The sequence below is a fragment of the Lonchura striata genome, chromosome 25 (genome assembly GCF_050655825.1).
Source record: "Lonchura striata isolate lonStrDom1 chromosome 25, ASM5065582v1, whole genome shotgun sequence".
NCBI lineage: Eukaryota > Metazoa > Chordata > Aves > Passeriformes > Estrildidae > Lonchura > Lonchura striata.
In genome coordinates this window covers 4,290,835-4,308,498 of record NC_140727.1, presented here as the reverse complement: position 1 = coordinate 4,308,498, position 17,664 = coordinate 4,290,835, and the positions used below count along the sequence as shown (strand labels likewise).

General features: G+C 55.2%; 2 protein-coding genes across 3 annotated transcripts; both read right to left on the bottom strand.

Annotated features, from left to right (window-relative positions):
- Positions 1 to 78: 78 nt before the first annotated feature.
- On the bottom strand, positions 79 to 15,506 carry SETDB1 (SET domain bifurcated histone lysine methyltransferase 1). Of its 2 annotated transcripts, none has more exons than XM_021542085.4 (22): positions 15,452 to 15,506; positions 14,380 to 14,608; positions 14,000 to 14,169; positions 13,635 to 13,672; positions 13,420 to 13,519; positions 12,938 to 13,108; positions 12,462 to 12,663; positions 11,505 to 11,578; positions 10,995 to 11,185; positions 10,460 to 10,637; positions 9,881 to 10,001; positions 7,575 to 7,733; positions 6,111 to 6,701; positions 5,603 to 5,719; positions 5,159 to 5,328; positions 3,625 to 4,244; positions 3,127 to 3,155; positions 2,880 to 3,012; positions 2,193 to 2,349; positions 1,630 to 1,844; positions 1,181 to 1,269; positions 79 to 708 (listed from the first exon to the last, which is right to left on the bottom strand). In XM_021542085.4, the coding sequence occupies exons 2-22, from the start codon at positions 14,589 to 14,591 to the stop codon at positions 591 to 593; spliced, it is 3,855 nt and encodes a 1,284-aa protein (XP_021397760.1). In that variant the 5' UTR covers positions 14,592 to 14,608; positions 15,452 to 15,506; the 3' UTR covers positions 79 to 590. The 2 variants fall into 2 exon arrangements, with proteins under 2 accessions (XP_021397760.1, XP_085416852.1); XM_085560726.1 differs by having other exon boundaries at positions 5,219 to 5,328.
- A 1,526-nt stretch (positions 15,507 to 17,032) lies between these two features.
- CTXND2 (cortexin domain containing 2) lies at positions 17,033 to 17,423 on the bottom strand. The gene has a single exon (XM_031506859.2). The coding sequence runs from the start codon at positions 17,287 to 17,289 to the stop codon at positions 17,116 to 17,118; it is 174 nt and encodes a 57-aa protein (XP_031362719.1). The 5' UTR covers positions 17,290 to 17,423; the 3' UTR covers positions 17,033 to 17,115.
- Positions 17,424 to 17,664: the final 241 nt, after the last annotated feature.

Sequence of the window (17,664 nt, the reverse complement as noted above, 5' to 3'; positions counted from 1 at the left end):
ACAAGGATGATGGCAGCAGTTCAACCCTGCTTTTTCAGGTTTCTCTGCTGTGTCTCAAGATCAAGGTAGGTTGTTTTTCATAGAAAAACACACTTTTATTGCTTTTTAGCAACTAAAAGATTCTTTACAGCTCACAGGTGAACACAGATACTTTTTGTCTTCTGTCACTTCTATAAATCCTGATTGGTCCAGTCTTCCAGGGGTTCTTTCCACCATCCTCCCTCCCACCTTCAAGGTCTCAGTCCCAGCTGGGAAGCACTTCCTGGGAATACTGGGGAAGTGCTTGCTGTTGGAAAAAGGAAGTTTGTGCCTCACATTTGGTGGAAAGGTGGAAGAGAGCAGGAAAAGCTCATTCCTTGAGGAAGCCTGTTGTCTTGTGGGATAACTGGAGCCTCTGGAAGGTGGGAGAAGCCCAGGGGCTGGGAATCACCCCCCAGCACAGCCCGAGTCCGCTCCTGCTCTGTGTCCATCTGTGATTTTCCAGGTGAATGGGAGAACTGAGAACATCTTGAGAAGAAACTTTACCCTCACTGAGGGAAAGTGAGCACCAGGCCTCTGGGGAAGCGGGAGCTGCTGGGAGCAGGGGTGGCTCAGAGCAGCCGGCCCCGGCAGTCGATGGCCCCGCAGCAGCACAGCAGCTCCTTGCCCTCCACGCTGCCGACCTCGTAGTTGTAATCCCAGGTCAGCTCCGTGCCCGCTCGGATCCGCCTGGGAAAGAAAAAACACACGGGATGGGTGAGACTATTCCAGAAAAGAGGAGAAACTCGATGACAGAAGTCACACTTCCATGTGAGCGCTCCAGGACGAGGCTGAGGCAGCAGGGAGGAAGGGATAAAGTTCCCTGGTGAATCATTCCCATGAGGATTCACTGGAGGAGCAGGGAGGCAGGCACACGGCAGGGATTCACCACGACTCAAAGATTTGGGAGTAAAACAACGAAGGAAATTGGCTGCTCCATGCCTTACTCTGCCCTTTAGGAAGGTCTAAAGCTGGTGGAAATCACACCAAGATTTCCAGCACAAGAGAGGATTTCACCTGCCACCAAGGATTTTTCTGCACAGGAATGACGAGAAACTGGGAATGGAGTTTCCAGGAGCAGGGAACACCCAGCCCTGGCCATGGAGCCAGGTCCCACCACAGCCCAGGAATCCTCAGCCCCTCCCAGCACTCCAGGACTCACTTGCTGGCGAAGAAGGCGACCCAGGGGAAGCGAAGGTCGTGGGTGTCCACGAAGACGTTCTGCACGAAGAGGTTTGGGGTGCAGCTGTGCTGTAATGGCAACAGGGAAGAGCCTGAGCTGCTGCCCGGGCAGGGAGGCCGAGCTGCCAGCACTGAACACAGCCTTTATAAACAAGCAGCATTCCTGGTTTGCCCGCTGCATCCAGCGGAATCCTGCTGGAACAGGCTGCACGCCCAGGCTGAGTCATAAGATCCACACTCAAAGGTAACGGGCTCCGCAAGGACTGACGGGGCCATTCCTGCTCCCACCCGGCTGGAGCAGCTGCTCTTTCACTCAGGAAGGTGCATCATCCTCCCAGACCTGCTCTTTTCCCACTTTTCCCCGGTCTCGGGGAGGAACAGCCCCACTGAGCAGGCAGGCAGCCCCGAGGCGTGCCCGTGCCCACTCACGTTGAGGTAGCGGCCCAGGTTGCCCTCGAGCTTGGCGTCGATGATGTAGCAGTTCTCCTCCCCGTCGTAGAACTGCCGCGTGCTGCGGCGCACGGGCCCCGCGCTCTCGCCCTTGTCGGCCGCCGCCAGCGGCGTGGATTTGATGGCGATGCCGTGGGTGGACTTCAGGGCGAAGCCTCGGGTGGATTTCACAGCCACCTGTCTCTTCACGGGACCTGCCATGAGATGGGAGCTTCCAGCAGAGGAACGCGGGGCAGTGCTGTCCCCGACCCTGCTGCTCACTCAAGAGGTGACAAACCCCTCAGAGCCAAAACACTGCTCCAGGATGGCTCCTGGCATCACCCTGCAGACCCACCGTAAGCCTCACTGTTGCTTTTTCTTACAATACCCAAAACCAGCTGGTTTTGAGGAGCAGATTTTGTAGTTTTGTCTTGCCAAACATAAGGGGAAGGTTCCAACCTCAGCTGTGGGACACGACAGGAGCAGCTGCTACAGCCTCACAAGATGTTCCTGGTGCTTTCCAATCAAAACTTCTCACCCTCAGCCCTCATCTGCCCCCTCACCTGACCCAGATGATGGATTTTTCTTGTCCTCCCCTTCCTCCTCCTCGGATCCTGAGGAAATGGTCTGGATGTCGTCGCTGTCGTTGGCTGTGCCCGGGGCCTGCCCTGCCCTGTGCTCCTCGTCGCTGTCAGTGCTGCTCGACACCATCAGCACATTCTGGGGACAGGAACAGCTCCTGGAGTGCATCCCAGCCTCCCTTTTCCCCAGGAATATGGTGCTCTCCTCCAGCTCACCCCCTCTGTTCCTCCTACCCTTCGGGAGGGGATCCCCCTCTGGGCACCACATCCCACAGGTCGGTGTTTGGAACACCTGTGGGATTTTGGGGGTCTGCTGAGTTCTGCTTGAGATCCTGGAGCACTAGGTGCTCAAAAGGAAGGGAGAAGTCCAAAAAACAAGGATAGTTCGCCAGGATGGCTTCCTGCAGATGGCTCTGCCAAACAATGGGTCCCAGGTGTGCAAACCAAGGTGCCAAATCCAACCCAAATCCCACACTCTCCTTTTGATTGTTCAGATCCACAGAAGACCCCCAAAATCCAAAGGAAAATGCCCTCCAAAAAATCACAGCTACAACCACAAACCCCTGTGCTCAACTGGGAACCAAAGGCAGAAAACAACCCAGAAGAAGGTTTGAGATTGCTATGGGAGGGGTCTGGGGGAGCCTCCTCCAGCCTGGGGGTCCCACTCACCTCCGAGGAGGGCGGCAGGGCCAGGGACCGCCGGCGGCTCTGCAGCAGCACCGTCCCACTCACCGGCCTGCGGATGCCCTCCAGCCTGGGCGGGCACGGGTTGTAGCCATACCTCCTTCCCAAGCTGCTCAGCCTGCAGGGTTGGCACAACACGAGCAAGTCACACCTGGATCTCCAGGGAAACTGCCCACAGGCCAGGTGGAAATTGTGCCGCAGGACAGGAAGAAACGATTTAAGGGAATCTTACCCAGGAGTTTTGGTTGGTTCTTCAGGTTCCTGCAGAGGGGAGAAGCACAGATGATTGGAATCTCTCCCTTCTCGAGCACTCTCCAGCCTTTCTATGTAATTGTTCCCCAAAATGCCAGCTCAGGAGTGAGATGCTGCCTGTCCCCACACTCAGTGTGACATCCAGTGACACCCAGCACAGAGATGCCCCTCCCTGGGGGACTCCAAGTGCCCTCCCTGGAGCAAGGGGTGGACAGGGACCACCTCCATGTCCCTGTCCCTCAGGTCCCCAGGCAGGAGGGTGTTCACCTCTGCTGGCATCAAGTGACTTCTGCAGCCTCTTGTGCCACAAACTCCCTCCCTGGGAGGGGAAAAGCACCTCCCTGAACAACAAGAGAAGCCAGGGGAGCTGAGCACAGGGACATCCGACAGCTGTGGATATGCTGTATGGGGAGAAAAGCCACTGGCGCAGGAGCACCTCCCTGCCTGTAACTCTCCGGTTCCCTCAGCTCCCCCTCACCTCCTTCTTGGCTGCCTTTGTCTCTCCGTTCAGATCTCCCGGCGTGGAAGCACAGCCCTTCTCCCTCTCAGCAGGGATCTCCATCTTCACAGCCTTGGCTTCTCCTCCTTCGCCCATCCTGAAGGATGAGGATTCGCCATCCTGGAAGCCCTCGGCCACGCTGTTGGAGCTCAGCCACGAGGCCACTTTGTTCTTGGCGATCTCCTCGGACACGGGCAGCTTGCAGGGCGGGGCCGTGGCGGGCTCGTCGTGGCCGAGGGGCCGCGCTGGCCCCGAGTCCTTGGAGGCCGTCTCCGAGGGGCCGTGGTCGCGCTGGCCGCGCGTCTGCCGGCGCGTGGCGTAGCTGCGCAGCACCGAGCTCGTGCTGAAGTTCTCGTCCTTGCAGAAGTTGTCGTCGGAGCTGTCCTCGTTGGATTCCTCCAGCTCCTCCGTGCCCGTGTTCTCGTCGTCGTCGTCGTCGTCCTTGAGGTCCACGCCGCTGTTGTCCGAGGAGCACTTGGCGTCGCTCTCGTAGCCCTCCTTGAAGTTCTCCACGCTCTCGATGTGGTCCAGGTTGGCAAAGTACTCGTCACCCATCTCCAGCCCCTCTTTGTCAGCAAAGTCATCCGTGAGGATTTTCCCTGGGGGAAGGGCAGGAAATGAAGAGTGAGTTTTCTCTTTTATCCTCTCCAAAGCTCACTTTGGAGGAGGAAACAGGGATGACACCACTTTATTCCAAAGCTGGGCTGGGAAAAGACAACCCCGTTTCTTGACGTAGCAAAACTCTGAAGCTTATGATTGAGCTAAAATCAAGATTTTCAGCCCCGAAATCTCTACAGAGCAGCTCAAGCAGAGCGTTGGAAGGGCTGGAAGAGCACAGAGGCTCTGGCTGTGCCCGTGGGTGGCTCCGTTCCAGAGCCAATGCAACCCCAGTGCAACTTCTGCATCTCGTGGGCTGTGCCGGGCCCGGCCGGTTTGCTGAGCACAGGAAGCAGGGCTGGGGTTGGGTCACCTCAAGCCCGGGGGATGTCTCGTGACACTGGCACTGCCACCACAAGGGTTCTTGCAACGTTGGGCAAGTTCATCAGCTCAGCTTTCACCCTCCGGTGCCCAAAACGGGCATGGCAGGAGCTTCACACCCCTTCTGCTGCAATTTGGAATCATGGAATCGTGGAGGTTGGAAGAGCTTCTGAGTCCCACTGTTCCCTCCAGCACTGCCCAGGCCACCACTGAGCCATGTCCCCAAGTGCCACATGCTTTTGAGCAGTTTCAGGGACAGTGACCCTACCACCTCCTTGGACAGCCTTGCCAGGGCCTGACCACCCTTCCCAGGAAGAAATTTTCCTTAATGTCCAACTTAAACCTTCCCAGGGCTTTGTAGAGGGCCAAAAGGTCCCGCCTGAGTTTTCTTTTCTCCAGGACGAGTCCCCCCAGCTTCCTCAGGAGTTCTCCAGACCCTTCTCCCTGTGCTCCAACCCCTTTCCCAGCTCCATTCCCATCTCTGGCTACCCCTCTTTCCACAGAACGGATTTCCACGTGCCAGGTGAGCTCCCACCTGCGTAGATGCAGACAAAGGAGCCCTTGGCAATGTCGTCGAGGCAGCGAATGCCCCAACCTTTGTTCTGGGTCTTGAAGAGCTGCAGCCGCACCTGGAGGCCGTGCTGGACCAGGCGGTTGGTGCACATGTTCACGTTGCACTTGCACCTCTTGTTGCACTCGTAAACGCTGGAAGAAAGGAGAAGGGTGACAACTTCCAGGATAAAGAAACATCCCAAAGTCTGTGGCTGTTGGCAGTGCTGGGGTTATGCGCAGAGATCACAGAGGAGCAGGCTTGGAGCAACCCATGTTCTGGATGATCCTCAAGGCCCCTTCCAACCCAAACCATTCCACAGCTGGAAGAACCAAGACCAGAGGCAGGTGGTCACACCTGCACTGGGATATCCAGGATCAATTCCCTCTCGGTGGACCTGGGGCTGGTGCTTGTGAGGGCTCTGCTCACCCTGTTGGGAGACATTCCTCCAGCCGCTTGTGCTGGTAGCCTGAGTTGGGGTTGATTTGCCCTCCAGGGGTGCAGCCACTGGCCTGGATGGTCAGCTGGTGACAGGCACACTTGGATCTGCAGAGAGACACAGGAAAACACATGAGATCAGCCTGGAGACAGGAAAACAAATCACATCTTCAGGCAGAGATGGACACAAAGGGTTTGACTCAGAATCAAACCAAGAGAAGTGGTTTGATTCCACTCCATTCCAAGAGAAGCTGTGGATTTCTCATCCCTGGAAGTATCCAAGGCCAGGGTGGAGCAACCTGGGATAGCAGAATGTGACCCTGTCCATCTCAGGAGTTGGAACTGGGTGATTTTTAATGTCCCTTCTGACCCAAACCACGAAACTCACAACAGACTGACCTGCATGAGTTTAAATCTCAGAGCAGATCCACCTTGGGTTGTTCCCTGGGAACCTCACACAGCCCCAGAACTGTCCCCTCACCCAGGAGCAGTCACCTACTTGTCCCTGCAGCCGTCCTTGCAGTCACAGCCCACGAGGAACTCCCAGCTGGTGTTGATGTACACCCCTTTCCCGGGGATCCGCTCCTTGCTGTAAGCCACCTGCGGCGGCGGCGTGTTGTCGATCTCGTTGACGCACGACAGCGGCACGTCCTCCTTGCCCTTGGTGATGTCGGCGATGTAGTAGTAGGGCTTGTAGGGCTGGAACTTGCGATCCACCAGCACGTAGGGATCCAGGCAGAACATCTCCAGGAACAGGAAGTCGCAGTCCGTCTCGAAGAGGTAGCGCTCGATCTCGTGCATGGAGCGCAGGCAGAGCCCGCAGGGCGTTTTGTAGAGCACGTGGAAGCCCATCTTGCGGTTGACGCGGCGCCGCGCCGTCATGCGGCGGAAGTCGTAGAGCAGCGGGATGAGCAGCGGGTTCCGGCTGCGGTACTGGTCGCTGCGCATGGGCCGCACCCGCGACAGGCAGGCGTAGCTGCACACGTGCGGCAGGTAGAAGAGCTTCTCCAGTGGGGCGCGGTAGGACGGCTCGCTGGGAACGCGGTCCATCATCCCGTGCAAGGGCTGAGAGGGGCCGCTGCTGGGGCCGCTGCGGGACAGAGGAGGGATGGGGTTAAGGAAGGGCTCTGCACGTGGACAGAGGATGGACACGACGCCAGGTGGGCAACAGCACCTGGCTTAGACCGGCCACGGTGTGACCAGCAGGAGCTGGGCGGGCAGGATTTGGAACATGGTGAGGTCACAATGCCTGTAAGTGCTCAGAACACAAGTGGATGTGGCAGTTGGGGACATGGCTCTGTGGAAAATGCACATCCCAGGGAAAATGGCCAAAGGATGTGCCCCGGGGCGCCAAGCACAGTGCTGGGACCTGACTGCAAAGAATCCTTATATCGAAGGATGGACACCAGAGCAAAGTTGTCCCCTCCTCAAACTTGTGCTGCCCTGATAGACCCAAGAGTGCCCTACAAAGTGACATCAGGAACCTGGACTGCTGAGTTTTCTTTCCCAGGGAAAATGGCAAAAGGATGTGCCCATGGGCCGCTGGCCCTGGGCTGGGCCCTGACTGCAAAAAATCCTTATATCAAAGGATGGACCCCAGACTTAAGTTGTCCCCTCCTCAAATTTCTGCTGCCCTGATAGACCCAAGGGAGCCCTACAAACTGACATCAGCAACCTGGACTGCTGAGTTTTCTTTCCCAGGGAAAATGGCCAAAGGATGTGCCCAGGGGCCCCTGGCCCTGGGCTGGGGCGTGACTGCAAAGAATCCTTATATCGAAGGATGGAGCCCAGACTGCTGGGAGGACTCCATGAACTCAGAGGCTTTTCCAGCCTCGGTGATTCCACCACTCCACGATGTGAGCGCTGAATCCCCACCAGAAACCCACCAGCACACACAGACTCCACACATGTCCCACATCCCAGATAGGACTCACGGATGTGTCCCAACCAGAGCCCTGCTCACCGGTGCTGCGGGGCCGGGAGCGTCCTCCCGGCCACCGGGGTGTCCCCGAGGACAGGGGAGGACGGGGACGAGTGCCCGGAGCCCACGGAGCCAGGACGGAAGGAAGTGCTTTTCTTGGCCACCTGCTTTCTGCCCTGGGCCAGCTGGGTGTCAGAGCATCTGCAGGAGAGAAGAAGAAGCTGATTTGGAACATGGAAAAGCAACTGGTGGGAACCAAAATAATACTGCTCCATGGAATTCAGAAACACAGAAGAGTCCTAGCAGTGGTTTTTTTTCCTAGTGAGTGTGAAAATCAGCCCATTTCTGGCTGTTTCTGCTACAGCAATCCCACAACCACTCTGAATTTCAGAACTCAGCTATAGCTCCAAGTGACTTCTGATTTTGAAATGAGGCAAGGGTAACAAGGACACCCAAGGCCTTAATTCCAGGAAGCTGGACAAACCAGGCCATGAAGAAACCCCTGGATCAGCAGAAACTAGAGTTTCCAGAGGCTCAACTAGGCCTGAGTAGGAGGAACAAATCCAGGGGATTCTCTTGCAAGGACTAAGGAACAAGATAAGATTGTGCAAGTGAATTTAATAACATCCCTGATGAAAGTGCTAGTAAAGGCTCTTAAAAAAACAGGCTCTCAACCCATTTCAGGGGTTTTCAATCAACTGCAGGTTTCCAAACCATTCCAGGAGGTTTTCAACCAATTTACATCAATAAAACAGAAAACTACATCAAACCAGCTGCAGAAGAGGAAAAACAGTGAAGTTATTGGGGAGAAAGGGACGAGACAAAGAGAGGAGGAATGTGTGAGGGCTTCTGCCAACAGCTGCCTGAAAGCAAAGTGTTCAAACACATCTCAAAAGGAGCAAGAGACAAAATAGGCTTAAAGCAGTCAGAAGTGATGACAACACCGAGAAGAACTTGAAAGAGGGGGGAGAAACCCAGGCTTTCCTCAGAGGAAACAAGACACCAGAGTGAGGAGACTGTGCTTAGTTTTAATAATCTGCAATCCAAGTGTTTGAACCCCACAGAATCCCTGGGACCAGCATGGACACGGCCAGGCCTGGCTGCCTCCTGCCCCTGTTCAGGGGCAGTTGGGATTTAAGGGCAGGGAAGCAGCTGCACAAAAACCATGTCCTAAAGCCAAGCCCAAAAGGGAAAAAATTCCTTGTAAAGCACTGCAAGGCCTGAATGGGAAAGGATTCGGTGATGACACTTGGGGCTGCAGGTCCAGCTTGGTTGTCTTCGTGTTGTGACACTGCCCATGGTCCTGGGGTGTCCCAGTCCCAGCCCAGCTCTTCCCTGCACATGGGGGACCTGCAGGGGTGGGAGCCCAGCCGTGCATTCCAGGACCTCCTCCATCATCCAGGATCTCTCTGGCATTATGGAAAAGGTGATGTTCTTGTGGCTTCCCCTCCCAAATCCTGGTCAGGCCAGCACAGAGGGTGTGTTTCCAGGGGTAAATTGGGTTATATTGCACTGCTGCTTGGAGAGGAGCCACCAAGACCCCGGCTGGGGCAGGTGGGGTTTGAGCTGCTGCTACACCTGGAGAGCCTGTGAGGAATAAAGATTGACCTCCTGCACAGGCTGCTCACACCTGGGACATGTCCTGCCTCCCTCATGCCCCACCAGCAGGGCACAGTCAGACCACAAGACGTGCTGGCACGGGGCCATGCGGCCGAAAATCCGGATGGGAAATCCACAGTGTTGGCAAAAATGAACTGGGAGAGCCTCTCCCTCCCCTAAAAAGTCTCAGAGCACATTCCCAGGTTCCCTGGTGTCCTCCAACACATTCCCTTCATCACCAAGCCGAGTTCCTCCTTCCTCCAGGCCTCCTTCAGCCTGCAGCTCCGGGAATGTCCCCCTTGGGCCCCTGGCAGCGGCTTGGCCGTGGGTTGCTCCGTGCCCACCGGGACCGACCACTGATCCCGAATTCCCAGCGAGGTCAGCGAGCAGGTCAGTCCAAGTGGAGGGACACAAGGCAGCCGGGGGCCAGCGCCTGGATCGTGACACGAGGGAGCAATTCAGATTTTGGGAAGAAAAAGAGCAAAGGTCTAATTTGGAAAGGCAAGTGCGAAGCTTTAGCCCTGAGGAGGAATATTTGGCTCGGGGAGTGTTGGGTCTCGGCTCCCGCCCCCAGTTATTCATTCATCCAGCAGCTTTAGGTAGAAGTTTTCCCCCAGAATCATGGCTAAAGCCATGGAGGACACCTGCACCTGAGGATTCCTCTGCACAGAAAAGGTGATGCCTGAGAGAGCTGAGTGCTGGAGAGAAGCAAAGAGGTGGAAGGTGCTGGAGGTGGCTCTGGTACTTACTCCATCTCCGCAGGCTGAGGAGACGTGGGACGTGCAGCTGGCTCTGGAGTCTTGTACTGAGGACCAGTTCCTGCTAAATCCTGGGTGTACTGGACCACAGGACCCTTGCTCCTCACAGCACCTGGTGGGGAAGGTGAAAAAGCAGAGAGTCAACAGGAAAAATCTCTAATGTTATCCCAAGTTGGCTGTACGGGCCCCAAGACACTGACTTGTTCCTGGAAGGAACCAAAACAGAGGGATTTGGAATGAATGGTGAATCATCACCAAGGTCAGAGCACAGCAACTCCCCCAAAAATTCTGGTCACTTCACCCAAGTGCAGTTTGGTTTTGTGGCATTATTCCAGGAGAAAAATCCCACTGGAAATCTAAACCTCCTATGCCTGAGGACAAAAACCCTGGAAATCTAAATCTCCCGTGCCAGGGAAAAAGACTTGCTGGAAATCTGAAATCTCCTGTCATAAAAAAGAGAAAAAAACCCAAAACCTAGAAACCTGAAATCTCCAGGAATTCTGCTAAAAAACCCAAACCACCCTCCAGTTAAATCCCAGGATCTAAATGAAACCAAAAGATGCCACCAACCAACGTTGGGACGAGTCCTGGTTTGCCCACTTTGCTTCTTCTCCTGGGTGGAAGCTGTGGAAGTTTTCATGCTGAACATGGGCTCGAGGCGTGTGGAACCTCGGTAAATCCACTCGCAACGTTTGTCCTCTTGTGGGAACGAGAAGGAAACACTTGCAGTTCCCATGGGAAGAGCTTCCTGGAGTGAGACATAGAGTGAGCACAAGGAGACAACAATGAGGATTGACAAACAGCAGTCAGAACAGACAATAAATTGTCAAAGGCAATTATTTATGTTGAAATCTCTAATCAGGTATCAGGGAAAACTTCCTGGAAAGGGTGCTCATGCCCTGGCAGGCTGACCAGGGCAGTGGTGGAGTCACTGTCCCTGGAATTGTCCAAAACTCCCGTGGATGTGGCACTTGGGCACGTGGTTCAGGGTCTCCAAGACCTCAGAGGTTCTTGCAACCTCAATACTTCCATGATTAGCAAAGAAAACAGCTGATCAGACCCCCAGCTTCAAATTTAATCCTAATGGGAGAAGGGAAATTCCTACCAGGAAAAGGATTTTCACCAGACTTCCATCCACTTCTTCCACTCTGGATTTCCACCAGGTCCCTTCCCACTCAGTTTTGATCAGCTGCCCATTCTTCAGCAGCACCATGGGCCGGTTGGGATAGGCAGTGATGTATTCCTCAATGAAATCCCGACAGGAAACGTCCTCAATGTCTTCCCAAGCCTTTTTCACTGTTTGGAAAGGCACACAAGGGAGAAAAGAAATAGGACAAAATGGAGAGAACATTTAATTTATTTATTTATTTTTTTTTTTTTTTTTTTTTTTTTTTTTTTTTTAGGATATCCCAGGTGCATTTTTACTAAGGTCAACCAAGGGGTGAAACCAAGGGCTGGAATGTTGGTGGTGGGACATCCTGAACCCACCGTGGCAATAAACCAGGATTTCAGATGTCTTCAGGCTCAGCACCACGAGAGACAAGCCTGTTTTTGAACCCAGGCTCTTCCCAAGACCCAAAAACTCTGCAGGCCAGGAGGGACAGGGATCACTCACGTGGCCGGCAGACCGGGTACAGCTCCCACTCCTTCACGTACGACGCGTAGCCATCATCAAAGAAGATCAGGAACCTGGAAAACAAACGGGAATTGGGAATGGGAGCTGAAGAGAACACTCCTCATACCACGGAATGGAAATGGAGAACCTCTCCTGCTCCTCCTGGACACAGCCCAGTCCTGGGTGAGGACAGAATGAAGAGCTCCAAATGCTCCCTGTGCTCTCCGTGGCTGCTCAAACAATTCCCAGCCAGGCCCTTTCCTCTGCTCCAAATCCTCTCTGTGCCCCAGGAAAGGGAGACAAAGGAAGAGAAAATGTTTAATTGCTGCTGGTTTCTGCAGGGAAGATGGATAAGTCACCAACCCAGTGCCTCTGAGTCCTGGAGCTGTACAAAAGCTGTAGCATGAGGGATCAGCATGACAACCAGGAGAAAAGTTGCAATTTGAGTAGGAAATTCAGCTCATTTTCAGTTATTAAATGGATCAGATAAAATCCAACACAATTTACATCAGATCCGGGGAGATTAAATCGTTTATCACTTCAGGAAAACAACAAACTTTTATTTTAATAGGTCATTGCAGCCTTGCCCTTTTTTTATTCCCAAAAAAGCTGCTCCAAACCTGCTCTTTCTCCTCCTAAAGAGCTTTGGCACCACCGCTGCCACTCTACCCTCCCAGGGCTCCTATTTCTTCCCACTGTTTCACACCTCAAGGAGCCCAGACTCAACATTTGGATGATAACTGGAATAAATTAGCAGATCTAATTCCTGACTCAGGGCCACCAACAAGAGTGGAAGCCCCACCCTGAATTTTCAGAGATAAGAAAGGTGAAGAAAGTCAGAATCACATTCCTGAGGAGGGCGCTATTCAGCACCTGAAGGGTATTCAAATAAACCTTTTTTTTTTTTTTTTTTTTTGGCCTAAAACAAAAAAACAGAGATGGGGAAATAAGGAATACCTGTCTTTATTCTTCACGTTGGGGGTCTCAGCTACGATCCCAGCATAGAGCCACATCTGATTGCCATCCTTGTACTTGGCCACCACCCTCCTGCCCACGTGGTGCCTCTCAGCAGACAGGTGGTAATCGTAGGCAATGTGGTTGCCCGAGAGCAAACTCTTTCCTTTATTATCAAATTTCACTTTGTATTTCTTGCCAACACCTGGAAAAACATTTTAAAGCAAACAGGAGATAAATAAATGGGAAAATAAACAAATGCCATGTGATTTCACAGCGGAATTCCGACGCTCTGGGTCACTCTGAGATCCGTTTATTCAGAATTAATTCAGAATTCACTTCAAAGCCTTTCAGGATTTAATTTCGAGGGTGAAGCAGTGGAGGTGTGCTGCTCACACAGTCCCTTCCAGGTGCTCTGACGGCTTTTAGTCCAGGTTTCCCACCCAAAATCCTAGGAAAGCCCCATGCACAGCACATACCGACCGTCTGGATGGCAATCAACGTCCCCTTGTGCCACGTCTTCGTTCTTTTTTTCCCCAAAATCCTCATGCCCACTTTGAGGTCCCCATCAGTGTTGAGATCATTGCTAGGGGCTGCAGGGACAGTGATGGGCTGGGCAGTGCCAGGAGATTCCTGAGGGGGTTGTGCATCTACCAAGTAACAACAGCAGAAAGTCAGTCCTAAACCACTCAAAGCTCCCTTCCGAGCTGGAAGCTCGGCTCTGGAAGAAGAATTTCTGCTTTCCTTCCCCTCAGGCAGCCCAAGTGCCTCCTTTTTACTGAATGGAAACAGCTTGGGGAAAAAGCAAGAATGCAAAACCAGTATGCCCTAAATTAAAATAGCACTTTGGGATCAATAAATATGAATGGAGATTTCTAGCAGGAAAAGCAGATCTTTGTTTTTCCCTTTTGGGAAGAAAAGGCCCAGGGCCAGGGCACACAGCCCCTGGAAGCTCCCACACCTTTCTGTGCTTCCTGCAAGTTGGTTTTCTTGTTTACAGCATCCATGAATTTTGCAACATCCCGGGCAGATTTCCTCATGGCAGCCATTGCTTCCCGCAGCTGGAGGAAAGAGAAAGGAAACACGGGAAAACTTTTGGTATTTTGCACCTAGCACAACACTGTGTCTCAGGAAAACCCATGAGGAAACATCTCTAGCCAGAGCCTCCCCACTCACCAGACTCTGATCCCTGAAGATTCTGGGACTGCTGCTGCCTATGAGTGAGAAGAAAACAGTGGTTTAAAACCCTTTTTTGTGGGGAAAAAAAAATCCATCCTAATTAAATCACAGAAAGCAGAAGGAAACAAGGAAAAGTGCCCATCCCAAATCCCTGCCAGGAAATACAGCCAGACAAGGCTTTTCCTCAACCTCACATGGAATTATTTGATAGGGACAACAGTGAGGCAGGTGGGAAAAGGGCGAAATCCCAGTCTGGGACTCCAAGAATTCTGGGACACAAACAGGATCTGGCAGACGCTCCCCATGAGCTAAGAGCATTCCCTTATCCCCAGCCGTCCCCTGCCCTGCTGGGGACACTGAACTGCGCCTCCAGCCCGAGTCCACGCTCAGGACGTCGTCGTCCTCCTCCTCGTCCGGAATCTCGATCACTTCGGTGGCCGCCGGCGCCTCGTCCTCCGAGCTGCTCTCCCGGTACCGCAGGCCCATCATGGAGTACAGCTCCTTGGCCAGCGTCTCGCACTTGTCCATGGCCCTGGGGGAGGGAAACCAGCTGTGCCTCCCCGGTTCCGCAGGCGTGGCCAGGAGCTACCCCTGAGCACTGAGGGAAGTGCCCACGGGAAGGGTCTCAAAGCCTTGGGGGGAGGGTGCCAGTGTGGCTCATGAACCAGCCACACCGTGGGTCTGCCCTGAAGGGAACGGGAGTGGCCCCCGCGTCCCCCTCCTCGGCAGTCCAGCCACGCACCTCACGGCATCGTCAATGAGCTGGTCAACGTGGGCCACCTCCTCCTCCTTGTGCTTCATGCACTGCTCCAGCTCCTCCAGCTGCTGCTTCCACTGCCTCACCCACTCCGAGTTGTCCACTTCTTTGTCGATGATTTCCTGGAGCTCCTCCATGGAGATTCCCAGCTCCTCCATCACCTCCTGCTGCAGCTCCTTCATGTCCTGCGAATCCATCTCTGCCGCACCTGAGGCTGCACCAGGCCAGGGGAGGAAGGTGAGGTTGGAGAGGGAAGAGAGGGAGATCATGGCAGCTCCCCTACCGTCTCCCCCTTTCCCCTGCCCCAATATCCCCTCACAGCCCCACAGCTCCCCTCACAGCCCCCTTCATCCCCTCACAGCCCCCTTCAGTCCCCTCACAGCCCCACAGCTCCCCTCACAGCACCCCAGGTCCTGTCACAGACCCCCAAGTCCCCTCACAGCCCCCTTCATCCCCTCACAGCCCCCCAAGTCCCCTCACAGCCCCCTTCATCCCCTCACAGCCCCCCAAGTCCCCTCACAGCCCCCTTCATCCCCTCAGAGCCCCCCAAGTCCCCTCACAGCCCCCAGATCCCCTCACAGCCCCCCAAGTCCCCTCACAGCCCCCTTCAGTCCCCTCACAGCCCCCCAAGTCCCCTCACAGCCCCCTTCATCCTCTCACAGCCCCCCAAGTCCCCTCACAGCCCCCCAAGTCCCCTCACAGCCCCCTTCAGTCCTCTCACAGCCCCCTTCATCCTCTCACAGCCCCCCAAGTCCCCTCACAGCCCCCTTCAGTCCCCTCACAGCCCCCCAAGTCCCCTCACAGCCCCCTTCAGTCCCCTCACAGCCCCCCAAGTCCCCTCACAGCCCCCTTCATCCCCTCACAGCCCCCCAAGTCCCCTCACAGCCCCCTTCATCCCCTCACAGCCCCCTTCATCCCCTCACAGCCCCCCAGGTCCCCTCAGCACCCCACACCGCGTCCCCCTGACGCTCTCCCAGCCCGGCCGGTGCAGCCCAGCCGCTCCCGGCCGCTCCCAGGGCTCCCGCTCCCCTCAGCCCCGGCCGCCCCCCTCACTCACCGCCGCTGGTCCCGGGGAACCGGAGCGGAGCCCGGCGCGCCCGCCGCGTGACGTCACTTCCTGCGGGCGCCCCCTGGCGGTCCCGCTGCGTGAGGGCTGGGGGGGGGCGGTGCAGAAACCCCCGAAATTCGGGAATAAACGAATCCCTCGGGAATCGGCGATAAATCCCTCGGGGATCGGCGATAAATCCCTCGGGGATCGGCGCCCCGGGAGCTGCCGGGCCCCGCTGGGTTATCCAGCACGGAGGCGGGCGCTCCGGGCGAGCCGCGGGTCGTTGCTGAGGGGCCCCGGGGCTGGTGGGGGCCGTTGGGGCCGTTACCGGACGGGCCCCGCCGGGCACGGGCACGGCCCCGCAACCGCCGCCTCCGGGGTTGGCAGCACGGGGGATGATGGGGGAAACTGGGGAGTGCTGGGGGAAATGGGGGGAAATAGTGGAAAGTTGGAACAATGGGGGAAATTGGGGAGCGATGGGGGAAATTGGGAGCATGGGGAAAATTGGGGACTATAGGGGAAATTGGGGACTATAGGGGAAATTGGGGAACAATGCGGGAAATGGGGAGTAATGGGGGAAATTGGGGACTATAGGGGAAATTGGGAGCATGGGGAAAATTGGGGACTATAGGGGAAATTGGGAACAATGGGGGAAATTGGGGAACAGTGGAGGAAATTGGGGAACAATGCGGGAAATGGGGAGTAATGGGGGAAATTGGGGACTATAGGGGAAATTGGGAACAGTGGGGGAAATTGGGGAGCAAGGAGGAAATGGGGAACAATGGGGGAAATTGGGGAACAATGCAGGAAATGGGAAGTAATGGGGGAAATTGGGGACTATAGGGGAAATTGGGAACAATGGGGGAAATTGGGGAACAGTGGAGGAAATTGGGGAACAATGCGGGAAATGGGGAGTAATGGGGAAAATTGGGGACTATAGGGGAAATTGGGAACAGTGGGGGAAATTGGGGACTATAGGGGAAATTGGGAACAATGGGGGAAATTGAGGAACAATGCGGGAAATGGGAAGTAATGGGGGAAATTGGGGACTATAGGGGAAATTGGGAACAATGGGGGAAATTGGGGAACAGTGGAGGAAATTGGGGAACAATGCGGGAAATGGGGAGTAATGGGGGAAATTGGGGACTATAGGGGAAATTGGGAACAATGGGGGAAATTGGGGAACAGTGGAGGAAATTGGGGAACAATGCGGGAAATGGGGAGTAATGGGGGAAATTGGGGACTATAGGGGAAATTGGGAACAGTGGGGGAAATTGGGGAGCAAGGAGGAAATTTGGAACAATGGGGGAAATGGGGAACAATGGGGAAAATAGGGGGCAGTGGGGGAAATTGGGGAACAATGAGAGAAATTGGGAACAATGGGGTAAATTGGGGAGCAATAGGAGAAATTGGGGGAAATGGGGAGCAGTGAGGGAAATTGAGGAGCAATGGGGGAAATTGAGGAACAATGAGGGAAATTGAGGAACAATGAGGGAAATTGGGGAACAATGAGGGAAACTGGGGAGCAGTGGGGGTCCTGGAGGACGGAGGGACCCGTGGAGGATGGGGGGTGCTGGAGCTACCGGCAGCTCTCAGGAAATGGGTGCTGCTGGTGGTGCTGGGGCTCGTTGGAGCACCCTGCGGGGTCTGGGGTTCCTGGAGGGATTTGGGGGTCAGTTGATGGGTTCCTCCTCCCAGGTGGAGGTGGGAATGGCGCTGTAGGGATCCACCACGAGCCGGGCGCAGCGCACGGTCATGGCCAGGAGGAAGAGCCCCAGCAGCACCACGAAGGCCGTGGCCACGGCTTTGTCCACGTCCATGGCGGGCAGCACCGTGGGGGTCTCCATCCAGGGACCCTCAGGTGTGTCTGGCACCACTCCAGGTACCCTCAGGTGTGTCTGGCACAGCTCCAGGGACCCTAGGGTGTCCCTTGGCTCCAGGGACCCTCAGGTGGGTGTTCTTTTGTTCCAGGGACCCTCAAGTGTGTCTTTCCCAGCTCCAGGGACCCTCAGGTATCTGTTCCTGGCTCCAGGGATCCTCCAGCACGTGTCCCCCAGCGCTCAACCCGCAATAACATCCCTGAGGGACCAGAACCAGGGTGGATTCATGGGCTGAAGGGTCAAAAACACCCCAAAAAAGGGGGGGGAAATGTGGCCTTGAGTCCCCTCTGCTCCTTCCTTACCTCCCTGTGGCCGGCTCTGGGTCTCTGTCCTGGCCCCGCT

Excerpts from the sequence above, each read along its gene's own strand:
- SETDB1 (XM_021542085.4), bottom strand. The coding sequence starts at position 14,591 with ATGGATTCGCAGGACATGAAGGAGCTGCAGCAGGAGGTGATGGAGGAG. Across the intron at positions 13,520-13,634 it reads TCTTCAGGGATCAGAGTCTG|CTGCGGGAAGCAATGGCTGC; the intron begins GTGAGTGGGGAG and ends TCTTTCCTCCAG. Across the intron at positions 709-1,180 it reads GTCGCCTTCTTCGCCAGCAA|GCGGATCCGAGCGGGCACGG; the intron begins GTGAGTCCTGGA and ends TTTCTTTCCCAG.
- CTXND2 (XM_031506859.2), bottom strand. The coding sequence starts at position 17,289 with ATGGAGACCCCCACGGTGCTGCCCGCCATGGACGTGGACAAAGCCGTG.